Source organism: Apostichopus japonicus, chromosome 2 (genome assembly GCF_037975245.1).
Source record: "Apostichopus japonicus isolate 1M-3 chromosome 2, ASM3797524v1, whole genome shotgun sequence".
Lineage (NCBI taxonomy): Eukaryota > Metazoa > Echinodermata > Holothuroidea > Aspidochirotida > Stichopodidae > Apostichopus > Apostichopus japonicus.
The window spans coordinates 22,516,783-22,539,403 of record NC_092562.1 but is presented as its reverse complement, the minus strand read 5'-3'; the positions used below and the strand labels follow the sequence as shown (position 1 = coordinate 22,539,403).

The 22,621-nt window shown below is 36.4% G+C and overlaps 2 protein-coding genes across 2 annotated transcripts; one reads left to right on the top strand and one right to left on the bottom strand.

Annotated features, from left to right (window-relative positions):
* Nucleotides 1-584: 584 nt before the first annotated feature.
* On the bottom strand, nt 585-6,444 carry LOC139982534 (adenosine receptor A3-like). The gene has a single exon (XM_071995429.1). The coding sequence runs from the start codon at nt 5,500-5,502 to the stop codon at nt 4,435-4,437; it is 1,068 nt and encodes a 355-aa protein (XP_071851530.1). The 5' UTR covers nt 5,503-6,444; the 3' UTR covers nt 585-4,434.
* A 4,400-nt stretch (nt 6,445-10,844) lies between these two features.
* Nucleotides 10,845-22,265, top strand: LOC139982519 (dimethyladenosine transferase-like). Its single transcript, XM_071995414.1, has 11 exons — nt 10,845-11,335; nt 12,018-12,091; nt 13,097-13,183; nt 14,688-14,749; nt 15,317-15,460; nt 17,144-17,267; nt 17,875-17,967; nt 19,542-19,606; nt 20,387-20,450; nt 21,166-21,272; nt 21,439-22,265. Exons 1-11 carry the CDS (start codon nt 11,278-11,280, stop codon nt 21,479-21,481), a joined length of 921 nt encoding a protein of 306 aa, XP_071851515.1. The 5' UTR covers nt 10,845-11,277; the 3' UTR covers nt 21,482-22,265.
* Nucleotides 22,266-22,621: the final 356 nt, after the last annotated feature.

Genomic DNA, 22,621 nt, shown 5'->3' with positions numbered 1-22,621 from the left:
CAAGGCATTTCATCATAAAATTTAATGACCACGAATAGAAGAGGTAGCCTTTATCTATATCTATATATATATATAGTTAAAACACATAGTGATATAAAGGACTAAAAACGGGACATGCGAGTCATCTTGAAATATTTCGTGCCTTCTGCTGCATAAAAACGTAAACAAAAACTAAACATATGGTTTCGATATTGGTACTGCACACGTACATGCGCTTTTTTCCATCGATTTTCACAATTGACAAGCTGGATAATACCTAGAATAGGGTAATTAACTTAGGGATTGATAATATATCACACAACTAAATCGTGCGAATATCACCTATACAACGATTCAAGCTAATTATGATAGAGATTTTGTATTATTTTCATGTTAGCGTGATGAAATAGAATGCATATTTCGGCTGAATATTATAACATTAAATGTACGATCTAGCGGTATACAAGGCATTTCATCATAAAATTTAATGACCACGAATAGAAGAGGTAGCCTATATCTATATCTATATCTATATATATATATATATATATATATATATATATATAGTTAAAACACATAGTGATACAAAGGACTAAAACGGGACATGCGAGTCTCCTTGAAATATTTCGTGCGTTCTGCTGCATAAAACCGTAGACAAAAACTAAACATATGGTTTCGATATTGGTGCTGCACAGTCTACGATATCAGATTTGAGTGACATAGCCTTGACAGAAGATACATATACAACTATATTGACCAAATATATTATAGTTGAGATTTATTTCCAGTTTTATTTGGTCTCTGCCGATACCGTATTTGTTAGGTTTGCCGAACTCATGTTCGTCTACAAAGGGAGTCCATTTTGCATTAGGTAAAAAGGAGGGTGGGACGGGGTGGAATGAGACCAAGATTTCTCGAACTTTGTCTTGTGAAAAATGTTTTAAAAAAAAAATGTGAAAAATAAAAGTAACGGGACCTGAAAAACACCTCAAGGCCCTAATCAAAACCAGCACGCATTGGATCACCAAACCAATGGGTAACATGAACTCTAAGGACATTGTATAAGAGTACCCTAATGCGTCTTGCCCAATCCAAAGAGTGCTTGACCAATTTAAATGACCACTACACCATCACTTCTTAAATTAATGTCCATCTCATATGTTATGTTTCGTGCGTTTAGTGTCAACCGGTAGCATTACAAATAGCACTTTGGACCCTCAAGGAATGAAAAAGAAAGAACTAGTTTTAAGTGCATTCCAATTAATAGCCGCATGTCTATATATGGCCAAATTCTTTAGGAAAATTTTTACAATTCGGAAAGTTACCTCTAAATGACTTCCGAATTCATCGATATATAACACTCTAACTTGCGCAAATCACTAAATTTCAGCCTAATCAAAGGGGGAACATTGCAATGTGGCAGTTATTTGAACACAATGGCATAAAGCGACAGCATCTTTCCAGGGCTGTAGCAAGGCTGTAGCAGGCTTGTAGCAGGCATGCACTGTCATTAAAGCTCAACTGAAGCTTACAGCCGGACAAACAATCAAAGAAATAAAGCATCCCATAGGCCTACCATGTATTAATGGCACATGCAGTAACGTTCAAACATTGAACAATATCACTTTAACTCTCCTATAACGTGTGTCAGAGCATGGAGAGACATTCGTAGAAGGAAAGAAGGAAATTGTGACTATTTCCGATATTTAATTCATTTGGGAATACAAATGCGAAAAAGCAGTTAAACTATCAACATGCTGCAGATTCTTTCAGTTATCTATCACTTAAGAATTTTAATGGTTCGACACAAGGGAGCAATCACGCTATGATAAATATGAACTCTCAGCCTTTTAAAGGTAATTCCATGGACGTTAAATGATGGTAGGCAGTCAGTTCGTACATCGATATCAATTAGTTCGAGCCTAATGTTCAAGCGCTCTTTTACGAAAGAAAACTTCTAGAAAACATCCTGAATGAATCATTCAATTGCAATCAGAACGCATGGTCCTTTGTTCCGCTCCTTCATATTTGTCTTATGAAGTATAGTGAAATGGAACATCTTTGCACATAGATTGGTTAAATGTATCAATTCTACCAGATTAAAGTAATTTTGGCATGAAAATTGCTCTTCTGCAAGTACATTTCAATCCAATCAGAGAATAAATGGGGATGGGGTGCGGGGGGGGGGGGAGTGGATATTAAGCATGTAATATATCTCCTGACGTCTATACTTCCATAATTGACTCAGCATATATATAGCCTAATTTATATTTACCGGAGAATTACTACATTAAATACAATTGTGTAATTTTGACTTAACTTAACAAACGCGAAATTGACCTAAACTCTGGGACTTTTGTTAATGGATTGAATGTGTATTGTGTCTTGAGTAAAACTTGTATAGCTAGATTATGGAGGTTATATTTAATATTTATGTAAAACTGAATAAAAGGAAATTTACTAAAAATCACGCTAACTCAGATCTATGTTTAGTTGGAATAAACCCAGTGAAACTTCTTATGGTGAATGTGCCTTCTACACTCCAACAGAACTTTGCATTGAAAAATCGCTAAGAGAAAGGACAAGCACATGGGAACACGATAAAATAAAAATGCATAGAATGGCACTATAGGGTAACTTGGATTGGTTCATTACCAAATATGACTAATGGAGACCATAAGTTAATCAGAAAGGGATTTCGGCATAAAAAAACATGTCTGTGTAGAACTATTTCACTTGAAGACTATTTTGCTATATAAACTATTAAAGTAAGTTTATCTCCGCTTGACCCGAGATGACTGATTGCCTTAGTCAGCTCTTTATAGAACGTCTTGTAATCGCGTCAAAACGTAAATTTTCTGAAATTTGTCGACATGGTAGTAAGTGTGCAACTGATGCAACTGAAAATTGATGCATTGACGAGATCCGTTATCTCGTCAAAACGTCAATTTTCTGAATTTTGTCATTTTGTCGAGATGGTAGTAAGTGTGCAAGTCGTCAATTTGCAGAAAATTGATGCATTGACGATATCCGTTATCTCGTCAAAACGTCAATTTCTGAATTTTGTCATTTTGTCGACATGTTAGTAAGTGTGCAAGTCGTCAATTTGCAGAAAATTGATGCATTGACGAGATCCGTTATCTCGTCAAAACGTCAATTTTCTGAAATTTGTCACGTTACCATCTCGTCAACTCGTCAATTTGCAGATAATTGTCGTTTTGTCAAGTCGGTAACTCGTCAATGCAATGTCCCTTCTACGCTTCCGTAATAGAGTCTTCAAATGGAAACAATTGTTGTATTGTAATCTTAGTTTTATTTTTGTACTTTATCTATATCCACAGAAGTTCAACTTGAACAAGACCATTTGATAGTGTCAATGTGTGAGGTCTTCAGAGGAAGATTCTACCTCCACGTATGTATCCCAGAATGCATCTACTGGGCTGACCTATACACGTCCTCCCCGCGTCTGTGATAAATCATTAAATTTATCTGGAATATTTTAAAAATAAAATGTTTTATTTTCTTGAATTACACCTCAAGGGTATTATGTCTTTAGTAATAGTTCATTCATATAGAAACCCATTGGCACAATCGACTAAGGCCAATCAAACATTTAATCACAACCATTGAGAAAGAAAGAAAGTTAATACGAACATTTCATCCACTACACATTTAAAACAGTAACTATATATACAGTATTTCTACCATTGGATATATCGCTGAACAATACTATGCCAAAGTCATGAATCAACTCGTTAAATCGATGAGTGCCGAAGCAGAAGCCCTCTCTATAGTAGACCGTATCCTGCAGGGAGCGATTTAACCTGTATAGTAGCAGATCTTTAAATATTTACCAGACCTTCCTTGCCTTTAAAAAAAGTGAGTATTCTACATCTGAAGAACATTATCATAATTTTATTCACGAGGACGTTTAAACAACGGTTGATACGTTGATAACAACAATCTGTTTCCTTCAATATTTCAAATCTATCCTGATCATAATCTATTGCCCATTTTTGTCTCATCCTCACATTACTGCCAAGAAGAAGGATCGGTTTTTAGAACCGATATAAACACCAACTTCATTAAACCCAAGGAAACCATCTTGAAACTTCGCGTCATCCCAAACAGATGGTGAAAAAACCAACATGCTTTTAATTGATTATTTGTGGCGATCAGTCTGCATTTGAAATAAATATACGCAATTTCCTACCACCAACCACCAACCACCAACCATCAACCAACCATCAAAATTTTAGGAACTCTTGTATCATCTTGTTTATATTGTATCACAGGTTTAATCCAAATATGAAGAACATAAATACACCAAGTCAAGTATACCTTCTACAAGTATATGTGGCCCTGAAGCCTCTCTTAATTTGGCTTTTTCTTATACTCTAGCATATATCGTGCAGTAGACAGCGATTTCCTTTTTTTTCAGAACGTGTTGCTTTTTCATTGTGGCCGTTGGTTATTCGGATGTGAATTGGTCGCCAGTGAAGTATCTATATGACTACTCTCCGTTTTGGCAATACAAAATGTTTTTTTCAGTCCATCTTGAAATTGCTTATATTTGCAGGCGTAGATGACTGGATTTATCCAAATACTGATAAAGACCACAATGACTGCTATCTTATAGTTTCTTCCTACGACATCGATTGATGGTATCCCGAGATTATACAAAAGGAACCAAATTTGAACAGGACACCAGCAGAGCCCGAATACCAGAACTACCACAAAGAGTGTTTTCAAGATGTTTAGTCGAAGTTTGTTGATCTTCGCGTTCCTGTAAATCGATGATTGTTGTCCTGGTAACTCATTGCTTGAACTTGTACCGGGATTTGCGGTCTCTGGGTGAATGATAACTGGTGCAGATGTTATCTTCTTTATGATTGCGACATAAACAACCAACATTATCAGCATTGGGAGTAAAAATTTGACCAAAAATACAAAGATACCGAGCAATATCTGAATATTTGTATTACCAAAACTTGCTGAGCAATTGCCATGCATGTCTATATCATGAACTACTGGCCAATACAGTTGCAAGATGAATCCCACTAGCCACGGTAAGATGACAAACACCATTGCAGTCTTAAAAGTGACGCGATTTCTGTATACCAAAGGATACACTACAGCTACGTATCGTTCTAAGGTCAGAACGATAAGGTTACAAGTTGAACAACTTAAAAGAGACCAGAATATGTACCGAGATTCCCCAAAACGGCAGACTAAATTTGCCCAAGTTTCATTCTTCCAGTCAGAAAAGTCAATTTTAGTAGTGAAGTTAAATGTGACGATCAGACATATCGATGACACCAAATCGATAATTGATTGATTGATTATGAAATAAATAGTTTTTGAACGCAAGGATCGGACACGTATCATAACAACAAGAACCAAGGTATTTCCAGCTATTCCAAGTATTCCAAACGTAAGGTAGACTATATTTAATACGTCTTCAAAAGACATCCATGTAGAACTGTCAAGTACACCTTCTGCGCTATCATTATATCCAGCCATGATCGATACACGTCAGACTTTATAAACCGTACAAGAGTAGGAATCAGTGATTGAAGGTATTACCTGTTAGGTATTACCAGAAGGTATTAGCAGTTATTCCAAGTATACCAAACGTACAGTATAGACTATACTTAATACGTCTTCAAGAGACATCCACGTAGAACTGTCAAGTACACCTTCTGCGCTATCATTATATCCATCCAACATCGATAGCACGTCAGACTTATACAAGAGTAGGAATCATTGATTGAATCAATTTAATAATCGCATTAAGTAATATACACAACGATGATCACATTAGACATCCATATATTTCGTAATTCACTAACGGAAAACGGAAAACTTGAAGAAACTGACTGCCGAAGAATCGAAGCAATTGTGTTTGTTGAATCAGATTTATACGAATTTAAACGTAGGAACTGCAAATCAGACCAATGATTCATCTTTTAAGAACTCCGCTCTGTTTATTTCAAATTTATCGTCAGTTTTCGCTAATCCCTTACTAGTCCGATGATGTTTCTCGCTATATTTATATATGTTAACTTTATAATATTGTTGTTGTTAATTAATATCCGTTAACATTTAACAGTAAAATACGTTCTTCTTCTTCTTCTCCTTTTATCGATTTAATCCACCGTGATTGAGTTACTATAAACGAATGCAAACTACACACATCTTACCTTATTCCATGCTTTATAATAAGTAGGCCCATAGAAGGAAGATTTGCAAACCGTCATATCATGACTAACAGCCACTTCCAAGAAAATCGTGATTCTGCCAAGCTATTTGTTCGACCTATGCAGTCAATATCTTTTGTGCGAAACTCTTCAAGCTTGTCAATCCATTCCGCTCCAAAAAAAAAAATTCTGTTATAATGTATTCCAAAGACATAATTCCATGAGCTACGCATTTGAGATGATCAGAAATTCTATTATCTTTTCCGTTGCTATATGTGGTGATGAGATATATATATATATATATATATATATATATAAGATGCATATACTCGAAGGAAATGTTGCGCACTTTTATGAAAACAGGTAGATGTGACGTTAATTGATGACAGTACATCTCAGTCTATTAGTGTCACTAAAAACATATTATTATATTATATATATTATATATATTATTACTGCCACATGTTGCGTGCACTTATAGGAAAGTAAGTATATTGACTGCGTTTGGCTATTACAAAAATAGATTTGAATGTATAGTGTTGTAGTCGAGTACTTGTATCCGAGTACCAAGTATACTTCCGAGTACTTTGGGTTCCGAGTACCAAGTACCACTTTCCGTATCCGAGTATTTTATGATCCGAGTATCAAGTACCACTGTTCGAGTCCGAGTACTTGGGGGTCCGAGTACCGAGTACTTTATCATCCGAGTACTTTTCGAGTACGTTCCAATAGGCATACTGTTAAATAAAACTGCCAGCATTGTATGTGTATATTACAGCCCATATAAACTGTTACAACTTGAATTAGCATATGTTAATGTAGGGAAACAAAATATGAAATATTTTGGACCCCTTTTAGTCACATCGACAAGTCATTGTGTTACAATGCACATTAATGTGAATCTACATCACGCAACCAAATTAGTTAACAGTTGCCCCGTGACCGGACAAATACCCCCCAGACAAATACCCCCGGACGATTACCCCCAGTCAATAACCCCCCGGACGATTACCCCCGGACAAATATCAGCCGGGACCATTCCCTCCCAGGATAACTACCACCCGGACAGAAACCCCCGGACAATTACTCCCGAGGACAAAAACCTCCCGGACAACTACCCACCCGGACAACTACCTCCTCGGACGAATACCCCCTAGACAATTACCCCCCGGATAAATACCCCCGGAAGAATTTCCCCTGTACATATGCCGTTAACTATAGGGGACGGATGCAGCGACGGATACGCAGGTCTTTTTTCGAGTTTAGTTTCCCGCGGGCCTCAACATGTATACCTTGGTCCCTCGGGCAACTGCGAGAGGACATTTACAATTGGGTCAGGGTGCCGGTTAAACTGGCACCACTAGGGTCATCGTGTGCCCTGGCACTTTTAACCTCCTCCCGACTTTTTAAAATGATTCGACCTTTTTATATATTAGCCCCCAAACTCCTGGATAGTGTTTGACAATGGACCGAGGCCCGGGGCAATATAGGTGGGGACGGCGGTTGAAGAAGCACGAGGGGTGGGGTTGGGCATTGATCACTGATGGTAGTAACTATTAATTTACTATTAGTTATAGTGACACTTTACTGTATTATTATTTTTTCCCCCTCCGTTTATTTCAACTATACATTAACATACAAATAACGTATCCAATCAAATATAGCAAAAATTAAATAACAATGAAGTTGAGCATTACCATTACCTTTACCATTACCAACAATTAAATATGATAAGAACAATTAGAAGAAGTACTACAATTTAAAGAAACACTAAAAGAATCCCAGACTTACTACAAACATATTACAACGAACAGCAGCAATATATAAGAATTGAGGATGCGGAAATTGCGAAATATTAAATATTTGAGATATTTTTTAATGAGGAAGAAACAACCTTGAGTTCCTCGAAATTGATTTTATACTTATTATTCTCTTATTTTGTCATGTCAACAAATATAGTTCTCCACCTTTAATGCAAACGTGAACTTATGAATAAATTTATTCTTGTTTTGACGCTTGGTACTGAAAATATAGAACTTAAAATGAATAATGGGAATTATAAGGGTGACGTTTCTTTAATAAAAACCTAAAGCAAAAAATCCTCTTTTGTGAAGTGAAAATTTATACCAATAACCTTACTGATCACTTCACCTAAAAAAAAAGAAGTGCTGTGACACTCCCAGAAAAGGTGATGAATGGTTTCAATTTCCAATTTTACAGAATGAACATAACGTGTTGTCAAAGATACCCATGCAGTTCTGTATTATTGATCTCCGAACAATTCCGGCTTATTGCGACTTACCATTTTAAAATATTTTCTTCTGAGTAATATTATTTGATGATTTGCTATGTTATGGTATGTTAGTTTTGTATAGCGCTTTATATGGCACTATACTAAATTTGGTTATATCTGAATAATCATCTGATATATAATTTTCTTTCATACTACGGGGTTCACCAGCTAAAGGTCCGCTTAGTTCACAGGCTCGGGCGGGTGTGGGGGGGGGGGGGGAACTTGGCCGTGTTCTGGTTTAGTTCGGGTAGTAACCTGGGTGAGGTATCTGCATGTGCAGGTATATTTGCGCAGGTGGAGTTTTCCCTGAGGTCATTGCCGGGGGAGGGGGTAATTGTCCTCGGGGGTACTTGTCCCGGGGTATTAGTCCGGGGGAGGGGTAATTGTTCTCGGGGGTACTTGTCCTGGGGTATGAGTCCGGGGGTATATGTCCGGGGTATTTGTCAGGGGGATAGTTGTCCGGCAACCAGTTGCCCTACTGAAGACGATTGGAATATGCAGATATGATCATTTGGTGAAAGAACAGTATCAGATAAACGATGATAAAAATATTGTAAAGCAAATATATGTGGATAACTCATATATTATACTTTAAAGTAGTACACCTTAAACACTTTTTAAAAAAAAATTAAGCTGTGGTTTCTTATATTAAACGACTAATTCCTCCCTTAAAAATCTCCCAAAATTAATATTTTACAACGGTATATATGACATAATCCTTGATACATTTTGTCTATCAACATTTGTCAATAGAGAAACATAATACAATACCAGTCAGGGCTGAAAATACACAGGGGCAATGGACGTTTTGTCCCCAGAATGCCCAAACTTTCACCCAAAACAATTTAGGTGGGCATTTTTTTTTTAAGCCTAAAATAGGCTTCATGTTACAGTACAACCTTGCCAATAGTCCTATTAAACCACTTTTAGAAGTACATATAATGTAGCCTATATTTAGGCTAACATAGAAAATTTAAAATAAATAGCCCCTGTGAAATGAAAAAGAGCCCATGTGAACTTGCTCACGAGGGCGGTTTTCTATGGAAAGTAACCCCTCTGAGCAAAATATTAATTCCAGGCCTGATACCAGTAATTTAATATGTGAAATTGTGAATATTAGAGGAAGTAATGTTTACGTAGTCTGCTGAAGCTGTAACAAATGTTAGCACAAGTACGTAATTTACTACGTGTTATGGAGCTCATAAATTAAGTAATTGATTGCCGAAAGGAAGAGCAAATTTTAGAGAAATGTTGCATATATTCGGCATGTTCCGGATGTACTCGTAAAGTACATGTAACCTCGAGTACTCTTCATTCCGAGTATCGAGTACCTTTGTACGCAGCACGAGTACTTTGACTGTCGAGTACCGAGTATCGAGTACCGATGGTCGAGTCCGAGTATTTTCCCAAGCGTACGAGTACATTTGTACGAGTACGTCAAAAATCGGTACTCGAGTGGTACTTGAGTATCGAGTACGTTTCGAGTACGGTACTACAACACTGATTAAATGTGCTTGAACAAACCATGTAGCCTACATGGACATAATCAACGGTTGTTTGCTATTATATAGCTGACAAGCTTTGGTCTTTAACTTTACTTATCGTGAGCAATATGGAAGACCGTATAGGGGACAAAACAATAAACCTGGTCAACAGAGTACACACGGGACTAAGGGAAACTATAATTGAGTGTACCATATACTAATTCAATAGGAAAGCTTTCAATGTGCTACATTAAAATTAATTATCTTTAAAGAATAGATACAAGAAAACTAGATTTTTTTTCACCTTCAAGTCGGTGCGCCACAACCAAAACAACACTTGGTTTAAAACGGGATTGCGCAATCCCGTTTTAAACCAAATTGCGCAACTTCTATAAGATCAGTACGGTACATCTAGCAAAAACTACCCAGATATAGATCGATATGAAAAATGAATGTGTACGTTCTTTCGATTGAAGTGGATTACAATGCATTGACAGTTCTGGCACAGCTCGCTTCTCCAAACATAAACATGCGAATTCCCATAAGAGAAGGTTCTTTTAGCGGTATCGGGTTAAAAAATTCGATAGTGTAATTACGAGCAATTGAGCAATAGACACAATACTAAAGATGCTGTACGTGTTTGACCGGACCCCCATGCATGAGGGTTAGCATCAGCTAAGAAGGTAACCAATTTCGGCAACACTGTTACATACAGGCTCCCCTTCCCCTACACCCGGACCCGTCGGAAGCATTAGGATAGGGGAAGTTTGGAGAGCAATTTGCGAACATTTGGATGTACATAAAACTAGCTTATAATATGAACAAGGATATAGATCTCATTGTTTTGTCCAATGGTCTGGCCTATGTTTGTTTTGAAAAGATGTATATGCACCCTCCATATCAATACTCATCTAAATTCTAAGTCAATTACCACCAATTTATATTTTATAACAGTGTTGCCGATCCATGATTTCTCGGAAGAGGGAACCGAGGTACAAGTATCGGTAGATGCCGAGATTAGAAAGTCTTGGTAAACTAACAACTGCACGCCAACGTATTTCTTTTAGGCTCTTTTTGCACAATGTGCAAATTCCTAAAATTCGATGACGAAAACCGTGAACGTGGTTGCACCCATCTTTTTGTGTTCCTATACGACCATAGTCGTACGTGAACCCGTGAATTTCGAGAACATGTGGAAAGAGACGTAACCAGAGGATCTGCACAGCAAGTCGGTATTATTGCAAATAAGTTTATTACATTTTGAGGAGAAGGGCTACAATTCAAATCTTTAGACACCCCATTGACAAAAGACAGCAGAATCATGCCTAAAGTAAGGACTCAAAAGAAATCGAGGACACACGACCAAGTGTATCGTCAAGGTAATGTAAATTTCGCATAACCAGTTTCTCCCAATGTTGTTCTCTACAAAATTCATACCGATCAACTATTGTAACCGGCATGATAGAGCAGGATAGTTCTTACATCCTGATATATGATCTATGAATTAATCTATGATACTGTTATACCGTCTAGGCTAGTATGTTCATACTCAGTATAGCATTGTATGCGCCCGCAAACCAACTCCTGAATTACTGTGTAGTATCTGCTCAGTTCATGTACACAGTATACAGAATATGGTCCATCACCCTACTGTACCTTAGTCCCCATGACCATGTACAGTAACTGTTCCTTTTCAAAGAGACATGAGATAGCCTAGCCTAAGTTACTTCCTTTCATATAACACTGGACACCACGATGGATTGGAACCTTACAATCTTACGCAATGTAAGGTTATGTTATAGTTACACAGTCTTATGGGTCAATGTCATATGACCTTAATGCTTTTGGGACGAGTACTCACTACATACAGTATCTAATAATCTAGGTCCTACAGTATTTGACTCATCCCCATAACCAGCTTTATCTCTAATTAATCGCTAACTGTTAGGCTTCTGCGAGGTATTTGTGTCAAAATCACATGAAAATCAAAGTTTATATCACAGAGATTATACAGCACAGTGATTGCTCAAAGATGGGCCTTTTGACATCTTCCCTTTACAGGTATTCTTTTCAATACTGGGATTGGACAACATATCTTGAAAAATCCTCTAATTGTTGATGCTATGGTGGATAAGGTAAAGTTACTGACCTTAGCCTTCTCTGATTACTTTCATTCACCTAAGTGTTGAACAAGTGAACTTCAATTTGTCACACTTTGAGGTGTAACTTTTAAGCTTTTCTGTAATAGATCCTTTCTATATTCTTCAGCTTCCTTCAAATTTGGTATGAATATAGTACAGTCATCACTCATAGTCAACAATTACAGGTATCTCAAAACAGGAAAAGAAAAAACCAAATCACTATATTGACTATTTTAGTGTAAAATTTGGTTCCACAGGTATAGCAGACTTTTGTCTTCCAAAGATGGAATGATAGGCAATGTTATATAATAAAAGACTACACACAGTTGTGAAGTACAATGAAGCATTGTAGGATATACCACTCGTCAATGAAGAGTTTTGATCAGAACTTCATGAATGTCTACATGCAAATAGACATTCCAGATCTGTCAAAACAATGTGCATGAAACTCTGTTAGACATGTGGATCTAAAAGTCTTTTCAGGGATTTTTTATCAGGTTTCGAGAACTGTACAATTGGTTGTCAGGACTGCAAGGTTAGTGTACAGTATATAATGGAAATATAACATTTGACTCTGTGAAAGTTTTTTTTTTTTTAACAACCTTAAGATGGTTTGGTTGTTCATATCGAAAGAATGAAAGATATCATTCGGTTACTGGTGACAAACTTGGAGAAACTTTTCACATAAACCATGTAAGAAGTTTATGAATTTTGTTTATTCATACAAAATTTACTGTAAATGCTATGGTACTGTACTATGTACAAGAAATACTTAACATCTCTATCTCATTTGTCTAGCAATTTGCCCATTTGCAGATCATTTTGATATTTGATAAACCATAAATTATTCCCTTCAGAAAATAAACAGTTTGAATCTGACCACCTTTTCCTTTTTTAGAAAATGTTCTCCGTTTAGTCCATTGTACTGTACTCCCTTGATTTTATAATGTTCATCTCTCGTTTTTCTCTGCAATTTTGATTTCTTTCCTTCCAACAAAGGCCTCGATAAGAAACACAGAAACTGTTCTTGAGGTTGGACCTGGCACTGGAAATATGACCGTGAAGCTTTTGGACAAAGCAAAAAGGGTGCAGACTTGAATTTAACATTTTTATATTCAAAGAGTTATAAGTTCACAATACATCACATGTGTTACACATGTGTTATGTGGGGAAGGAGATGTTTGTAACATTTGGTGGATTAAGTTACGACCTATCTGAGGGTTGTTATGCAATAATAGTAATAATAATAATAATAATGATGATCATAATAATAATAATAATACTGTAACGATGATAATAATAATAATAATAATAATATTTTTCAGGCATGTAGTGAGTCTGTATGAGTTCATACTCTATTCTGTCATACAACTTTACTTGTACTCATATTTGCCTAGGGGGATTTATACTCAGGCTTATCGGAAACTACAGTAGTTAGTGATAAACAGTGGATACTAACTGTACTTACACACAAGGTTACATAATACATAGTACAAGAATCCACACTCAAACTAGTGCTTACAGGATGGGCCTTGTACTCAAAATGGTATGGTAGTACTCATTACGGTATGGTCGTACGCGTTATAGTATGGTAGTAATCGTAACAGTGTAGTAACACTCATAATGGTATGGTAATACTCACAATGGTGTGGTAGTACTCATAATGGTATGGTAGTGCTCGTAACGGTGTGGTAGTACTCACAATGATGTGGTAGTACTCATAATGGTATGGTAGTACTCGTAACGGTGTGGTAGTACTGTACTCATAATGTTATGGTAGTACTCATAATGGTGTGGTAGTACTCATAACGGTGTGGTAGTACTCATAATGGTACATGGTAGTACTCAGTGGTATGTTAGTACTCATAGTTGTATGTTAGTACTCATAGTGGTATGGTAGCACTCATAGTGGTATGGTAGTACTCATAGTTGTATGGTAGTACTCATAGTGGTATGGTAGCACTCATAGTGGTATGGTAGTACTCATAATGTTATGGTAGTACTCGTAACGGTGTGGTAGTACTGTACTCATAATGTTATGGTAGCACTCATAATGGTGTGGTAGTACTCATAACGGTATGGTAGTACTCATAGTGGTACAGTATGGTAGTACTCAACTAATCATACCAAGGTGAATTTTACTTGTACAAGTATGGTTTTTATGTAATATCTTGTAATGCTGATTATTATCGTTTAACATAGAGAATCGTTCGGTAGAAAAGGAGACTTGCATTGAAGGACAAACACTTGTGTTGTCTAAAAGCAATTCAGAGTTTGTCATAGGACTATGTGGAATGTACAGTATGTAGCTGCTAAGTGATTTTTTTATTTATTTATCTTTTATTTGAAGTTAGAGGTTTTAAAAAATGTCTTTTAAATATTGTTTTTTTATTTGGAGTTAGAGGTTTTAAAAAGGTCAGAGTACTTAGTAAATTGAGGTTTCAGTATATTTAAGTACTTACGTACATTCAAATCAATGATACCAAAAGTAAGAACTAATACCTCCTGTCAATTTTGAAACTGTTTACTGGTTATGTGACTAATTTAGGAAATTTTCATGGAAAAGGTATAATTTTGATTTCTAATCTAGGTAGTCGCTTGCGAGGTGGACCCCCGACTCGTGGCGGAGCTTCAGAAAAGGGTTCAAGGAACGTAAGTTGAAGTTATCTCTACCTTCGTTTGGTTTCTGTTGCGTCAGTTTATATTTTGGAACAAATTTGAAACATAAGAAGAGCGATACAAAATGTTAAAAATTGTTAAAAAGGCCACAAAAAAGAGAAAGCAAAATAGCAAAAACAACATACAAAGTCTTTCTGTTGGTTCTCTTCTTTTCATTTTCATCATGATGAATATGGTTCTATAAGTTAACAGTGATTTTTGGATGTGGCATGTGGAATATCTGTTTTGAACAATCAGTTAAACAACCAAAGTAGCTTGTACACATCATTCCTGGTGTATTACCATGGCTTCTAGTTTTCATGTACACCCTCCTTGATTTTACCGACAGTGTCATTAGTCTTTCAGTAGGTTTTCCTGCAAGGCACGTTGAATATGAAATCCCTTGTAATCGGAATCATCCTGATCAAAGCTATCGATCAATACTGATCAGTACTGATCAGTACTGATCAATACTAATCAATACTGATCAATACTGATCAATACGCTTTCTATGAGTTCTCAGCAAAAACTTAAAGTTCTTCTATGCGTTTTATTTTTCAGACCTTACCATAATAAACTTCATGTGGTAGTCGGTGATGTTTTGAAGACAGACTTACCTTACTTTGATGTTTGTGTTGCCAATTTACCCTACCAGATATCATCACCATTTGTCTTTAAACTGTTATTACACAGACCTTTCTTTAGGTGAGTGTGACAGGAGTTGTATATGTAAATGTCAATAAAATGGTGATATATGAATAATTAAAATGGTGATATATATGTATAATTAAAATGGTGATATATGTATAATTAAGATGGTGATATATGTATAATTAAGATGGTGATATATGTATAATTAAGATGGTGATATATGTATAATTAAGATGGTGATATATGTATAATTAAGATGGTGATATATGTATAATTAAGATGGTGATATATGTATAATTAAGATGGTGATATATGTATAATTAAGATGGTGATATATGTTTAATTAAATTAAGCATGTGTCACCGTCAGCAAAAGATATGAATCTTGGTATCCAGCCAGTTTTGTTGTAATATTTCATTCTTAGAGTCCTCTTTGTTTGTTTTTAATATTTTAGTGATAGGAATTACAAGTGCCACTCAACATTAAACATTCATGGTTAGACCTGCTATACACGCAAGTTGCATTTCCCTGATTATCTTTGCTTCACAAAACAACTCATCGTGCAAAATTATCAAACAGCTTTTAATGCTGAATAAGCAAAAGTGAAATAAAAGTAAATTAAAAATGAAACAAAAGTGAAATAAGCTAATGAAAACCTAAACTAAAACCGTTATGGCCGAGATATTTTATATTCTCAGAAATCTTCCTCTTTTCATTTGTGACTACAGACTCATCCAATAACAGCATGCACTGTTAGGTTAGGTAGGCGAGCGAGGGTCTATGATTTTCATCAGTGTTCATTCCGCATGGTGTGAGGTGATAGTTGCGTGCTCTCAATAATGTGTGTGTAACATGCACCAATGGATATGAACAATCGGTTTAACAGCCAGCATTCAGTATATGACATAGGTTTCGATAGTTATTGCGTAACAATGATATGACATTTGCAAACTTTTACAAAGGTTGCAGCACTGCAAGTGCTGATAGATTTGATTTTGAAGAAACCAGATAGAAGACCAAGCTGTATGCCTCTGAGAATATGAGGGGTGGGGCGAGGGAAGCCTAGAAGTGAGAGGGATCTTGTGTCTTGTCTCAGGGGCAGAGTTACCTTTGTTGCATTGCATTAAAAAAAAATGCGTTCGTGCTCTTGTGGTTCATATGATTGAGTTGGCTGCATTCAGTGACACTAGCTGAACACAAAGAAAGCTATAAGCAAATGATAAACAGAAAAATGTCCAAAATATGATAAATCATTTTGAAGATCATTCAGATTAAAAAATAAGAGGATAACTTGTGCCTCAGATGGCGCTATTGCTATTACAGTAGTTTACAGCAGCATTGTTCCAGCCCAAAACTTTGTTCCCCATTCTAATAATTTGACTAATCAACTGAAAATAGATATTTGTTACAGTCTCAAAGTCATGAAACCAATTGTACAGCTCCATGTTGTGGCCGTTCACTCACCTGATACCATCTCAAACGCATTTCATTTTGTCTTCTAATCCCCTTACATCTATCTCTTTGTGTTCACCATGCTCATTAACCAGTCTGTATTCTGTGTGTGTTTTTGTCCTTTTCTGTTACTGTAACTTGTCATTTAGCCTCTGAAGAAGATCCTGCTAGGATCGAAACGTCAGGCCAACTTACTTTTACACATTCTCCTACACAGTCTCTCTAGTGGATAAGCAGTTTGCTAACAGTTTCATTTTATATTGCATTTTATTGTGCTCTTTGCAGGTGTGCAGTACTGATGTTTCAGCAGGAGTTTGCTCAACGTATGGTAGCCAAACCAGGTGATAAACTTTACTGCAGACTGTCTATAAATACACAGTTACTGGCTAAAGTGAACCATCTCATGAAGGTAAAGAATTTTACTTCAATATATGTCATAGCTTGAAGAATGAATTATAAAATCCAAATTTTGTAATCATACATGCTATATTTTGAGGCAAGTGCTGCATTATCTAGAAAGAATAAATCTAGAATTTAATCAAGTATAGTATTTGGTAGACCAGCTGGTGTGAACATTTGGTAAAAACATAAACTTTATACTAGATACAGTTTGGATCCCCTTGTAGTAATTTGTTGAAATCAAAATCATGTGTAATTTGGATGTATGATATCTTTATATCTGTTTTCTGAAAAGATACAATCTTGAAAATGAGACTAGTCACACTTCATTATGCTACGAAATGAAATTGATATATTTTTTGCTATTTCTTCAGTTCATAATCGACCTAGCATGTAACAGACAGTTTCATTTTTCTTTGTATATGAACATTTGCAGGTAGTCCATTAAATTTGTTAAAAGACATTAAAAGTGTGTTAATCTGTTCCCCCCATATTGGATATAAAATATATTTTCGGGCAGTTTTGTCGTTAGCCATACTTGAAATTTTTCTTCCCTAATAAATCATAGTTTGTCCATTTTGGCAAAGTGCCAACTACTGTTCACCTCTCTCTTTCAGGTGGGTAAAAATAACTTCAAACCTCCTCCTAAAGTAGAATCCAGTGTCGTCAGAATAGAACCACTCAACCCTCCACCACCAATCAACTTTCAGGTAAGATATTTTAAATTTGAGCCAGGGATATGATCCACCATTTAGTGAAGTTGTGTTGGATATGTTGACGACCCTCGATAGCATTCAACTGCACAGTGTTTTTCTCGTGTACAGTAGCAGTAGTGAAAGATAGCGAAAGTTCAATATTTCTTGGTCAATGTTTGCAATTTAATACCTATAAAATACACAACAGTGGCTGTATCAAAGAACAAATTCTATTTCCATCAACAGAATTATGAAAAGAAACTGAAACATGCAGAATAGTCCACATGTTAAATTATCTACTATTTGGGACTGGTTAGAAAAAATTATCACATCTTAAATATTCATGAAAGAAATTAGACTTTTGTTGTGTAATATTGTGAAATATACCGGGCTGCCATGCTCAGTGACATAATTAGCCATTAACATTAAGGGCTAGTCACGAAGGCCCATCTATGTGAACAATTCTAGGAAAGACATACCAATGTCTATTTTGATGTACCGTTAGTGAAAGGTCTCCAGAGGGAACTAACCATGTCATTCGAAATTGGCAGTTGTCATTCGTTGAAATGCACATTTACAACCCCAAGTTTTAATTTATGTAGCCATGTATCTTAGCATCATTACCACCATACTATTATTATTATAATTTGCCAGATTTATATAGCGCTCTTTTCATGCTTAGCATGTTCAAGAGCGCTTTACAATGACAACAACATGACAAAACCCTTAAAATATGAATAGGAAGAATAATATGGTTGCAGCTTAAATATTAATATAAAAATATATATAAATAGTAAGGAATAATTTTAAAACAATATAGATTTACGGTGATATTTCTAAAAAGAGAAAGTGAGTTTTAAGTGATTTCTTAAAAGTGGCTAATGTTTTGGCATCACAGATATTATTTGGCAGTGCATTCCATAGCTTGCAAGCAGCAAAGTTAAATTGTCTGTCGCCGTATGTAGCAGTCCTTACTCTGGGGATCACTAGTGTAAGGGAATTGGCAGGTCTCAATGTTCTGTTAGGCTTGTACACTGTTAGCATATCAGTAGGTATTGAGGTGCTTGAAAATGAATGGATTTATATGCATGTACTAATAGTTTGAACTCGACACGACGGTGAACAGGCAGCCAGTGAAGATCTCTTAAGACAGGTGTGATGTGAGAGAAACGCAAAGTTCTGGTGATTATATGTGCCAGGGTGTTTTGGACACAATGCAGCCTATTCAAAGTCGATTGTGGTGCACAAAAAAGCAACGAGATGCAGTAATAAAGACGCGAGGTTACTAGGCCATTCACAAGTGATTTGGTTGAATCGTCTGTTAAATAACGCCTTATGTGAGCTATATTTCGAAGAATACTCGCGTATCCAGACCTACAAACACTGTTAACTTGTTGGGACATGTTCAGATGAGAGTCAAACATTACACCAAGATTTCTTACCATTGGCGTTGGTGTGAAACAGAATCACAGATATTTAATGAAATGTTATCGACACAGTTACTATATTAAGGTAGTTAATAGAGTAGATGGCATTTCAGTAATCTTTGTATTAACGATTATGTTTGATCACTTTCTTCATATTAATAGGAGTGGGATGGCTTGGTTAGAATTGCCTTTGTGAGGAAGAACAAGACATTGGGAGCCGCCTTCAAGTAAGTGAGCAAAAAAAATGTTTTTCAAAAAAATGCAATTAAACTGGACACTGGGAAAGAACTGCTTCAGCACTCATATGTAAACAGAGTCAGGTTTAAACCTCAAATATGCTAGAAGATTCAAAAAACTTGGTCACTGTTATATTTCCTAATGCATGTCTTTATCTTAGTTGACCTGTTATCTAAATTGACCTATCATGTAGAAACAGTTTGGTGATTTATAAGCACTCTTTGTCAAGTGTGATCTGAGTTTTCAACAGTTTTTGTACGATAAACATTGAAGGGCTAATAATAATAATGATATAAGAATTTGTAAAGCGCTTTTATCCAGTTAAAAAAAACTGCTCAGAAGCGCTGCAGGAGCAAAGTACACAAAATGGACACAACAGTTATCAAACAAATGGATACGCATTCATGGATAAGAACGTGTTTAGTTCTTTCTGGAAAGTTGACACATGCTGGATTGTTTTCAGATGTAAGGGGAGACTGTTCCAGGGCTGTGGAGCTGATCTAGCAAAGCAACGTTCCCCATAGGTTGAAGTGCGAACAGTAGGAACATAGGAACAGATAGCATATGTTGTAAGCTTGAACGAAGCACCCTGCTAGGTCTGTATATGGATGACATTCAATGTAGTTGTGCATCAGTCTTCAAGTTTAGTACTTGTCTTCTCTAAAAAGGAAAAGCTTTTTCTTCACATTCTTGCGGTAAATAATGTTGAGTATGCAAAAAAAGGTGAATATTTAAACAAAGTTTTCTTCTTCTTTTTCTTCTCTCTACAGAGCCAAACCAGTTATTGAGATGTTAGACAAGAACTACAGAATACACTGCTCTGTGAAAAATATTGTGCGTGTGAATCTTATCATAAAAAATGTTAATATTTAAATTGGCTGGTTGACTATTTGCTTCGGTAATATTGATCTTGAAACTAATTTAAGTTTTAAGAGGGATGAATAAGTTATATATATGAAATAAGAATATAATGCAGGTGCTTGTTTTGAAGTAGTCGGAGTACCTTGCATTTTACTTTCTTTGTCGAGGAAATGTCCTGTTTGTCCGTGATAACGAGAGAAAAGTGAAACGAATTTGCACACTACCCTGTCAGAGACACAGATGATCTTGTTCCTTGCATGTAACTCTGGAATGTCTCTTAAAAATGCATGTATTTGTGACTGGAGGAGGCAAAGGGGGGAGGTCGGTAGGGATAAGGGGTGGACAGTTGGAACATTTAAATGTGTTATGTAATAGGGTTGCGACTATGTTTTGTAAGCTAAATTAAATACTATAAACTTTTATATGGTGTGTGTGTGTGTCTTCAAGTTGGTGTAAAGTACATCGAATCAAGGTTTTTACTTAGTTCAGAAAGAGTGAAGTCAACTGGTAGTATAAATTCAACGTGACCCTATTTCTGTTTTATTTCTTGTCATTTCTGCTAGAACGCAAAAGACAAACTAAATGGTATTCGTGTAGTCAGTATGATACGTTAAAATCTAGGAAAAGAGGTGATCAATAATGTATTGATAATGAGACAATAAAAAATCTGTTTTTGAACTTTTCACAGCCAATTGACCAGGAACTTGACATGAAGGCTAAACTTCAAGCCATCTTGGATGTCAACGATTTTACTCTAATGAGAGCAAGGACAATGGACATTGATGACTTCATCAGGTAAATATTAACATCTTACATTTTACAACAGAAATGGTTTTGCTTTCACATTAATGTCTTTTGAATCCATTAAAGATATATTATGTAGTTGCATGGAACTGACGAAAGTTAATGATCTTGTGAGAATGTGGTGTTGACGTACTTTGTGTGCATTTTTTCTTTGCAGGCTGCTGAAGTGCTTTAATGAAGAGGGAATCCACTTTTCATAAGTTTTAAGTGTCGCAGTCTCAGAACCTGAGATTATCAGCACACTTATATGCTACCTTGCTGAGGTCGGAGATTGTTGGATGTGCAGTACCTTTGAATTCAGGATACGCCACTTGGGTGCAACCAATCGAGAAATTGCCATGCTTACACGATGACAGCATGAAGGCAGCCAAGCAACAATTCTGGACCGGTCGCAGAAAACCAGGAGGGGCTATCAAACAGGACAATGTTTCCAGACCCAACATCGTAGCTACCTTGTCAAAAGTTGACTATAATGAAAAAAAAAAAAAAAGTCTACAGTTTCAGGGAACTGTTTAGTGGCAGTCAATTAAAATTGGACCTGTCCGAGAATAACAAGAACAGGAAGAGGGCAAAGAATTGAAGTTGCTTATGTTTTCAGGTGATGAAGGTTACTCACAGGAAGTCGGCAAAACACAGTTCTCAGCCCATTTAAATTGACTATGTGTTATTACATAAAGGGAACAACCATTGAAATGTGGATCTGTCATGATCATTTTTCATGATTCAAATATGGAGGGTAGACCTTTAAATTAAAAGGTTGGCCAGGGTTTAACACAACACAAGGTTAGGAGTCCATGAGAAGTTAACTGTGCATCATTATAAGTACTTGATAGGCAGGGACTAGTTGTTAAAGGGCAGGTGTCATTTGCCACAAGCGACTCCTGTTGTAGGAGGCTTACTAAATAAAAGACTTCTGGGATCAGTTGTTCAGAGAATTCAACTGAGAAAATAAAGATTTATATAAATATTTGAAAGACTAACCTATTTACCTTGTCTCTAGTCAATTTCTGTCTCTTTTTACTCTGGAGAAGATCCAAGAATGGGATTTGAACCAGTGACCTCAGGGTTACAAAACCTGCATTCTGCCAACTGAGCTGTGTAGCCCCTCGGTCGTTGGGGGACCTTAGGTGTGTAGCCCTTAGTTTTGGCAATACCTATAAAGCTATTCCTTTGCTGGGTATGGGGGGTGGGCAATGGCAGAGCTAGGGGTATTGGTCAGGGGGGGGAGAATGATCTGTAGGGTCGCTTTCGACACGATCTAAGCGGAGCGCCACCACAGGTTGGCGCGGAGCATACAGAATTTTTTTTAGTAAAGATACTCCCTAGATCGCCGGAAATGA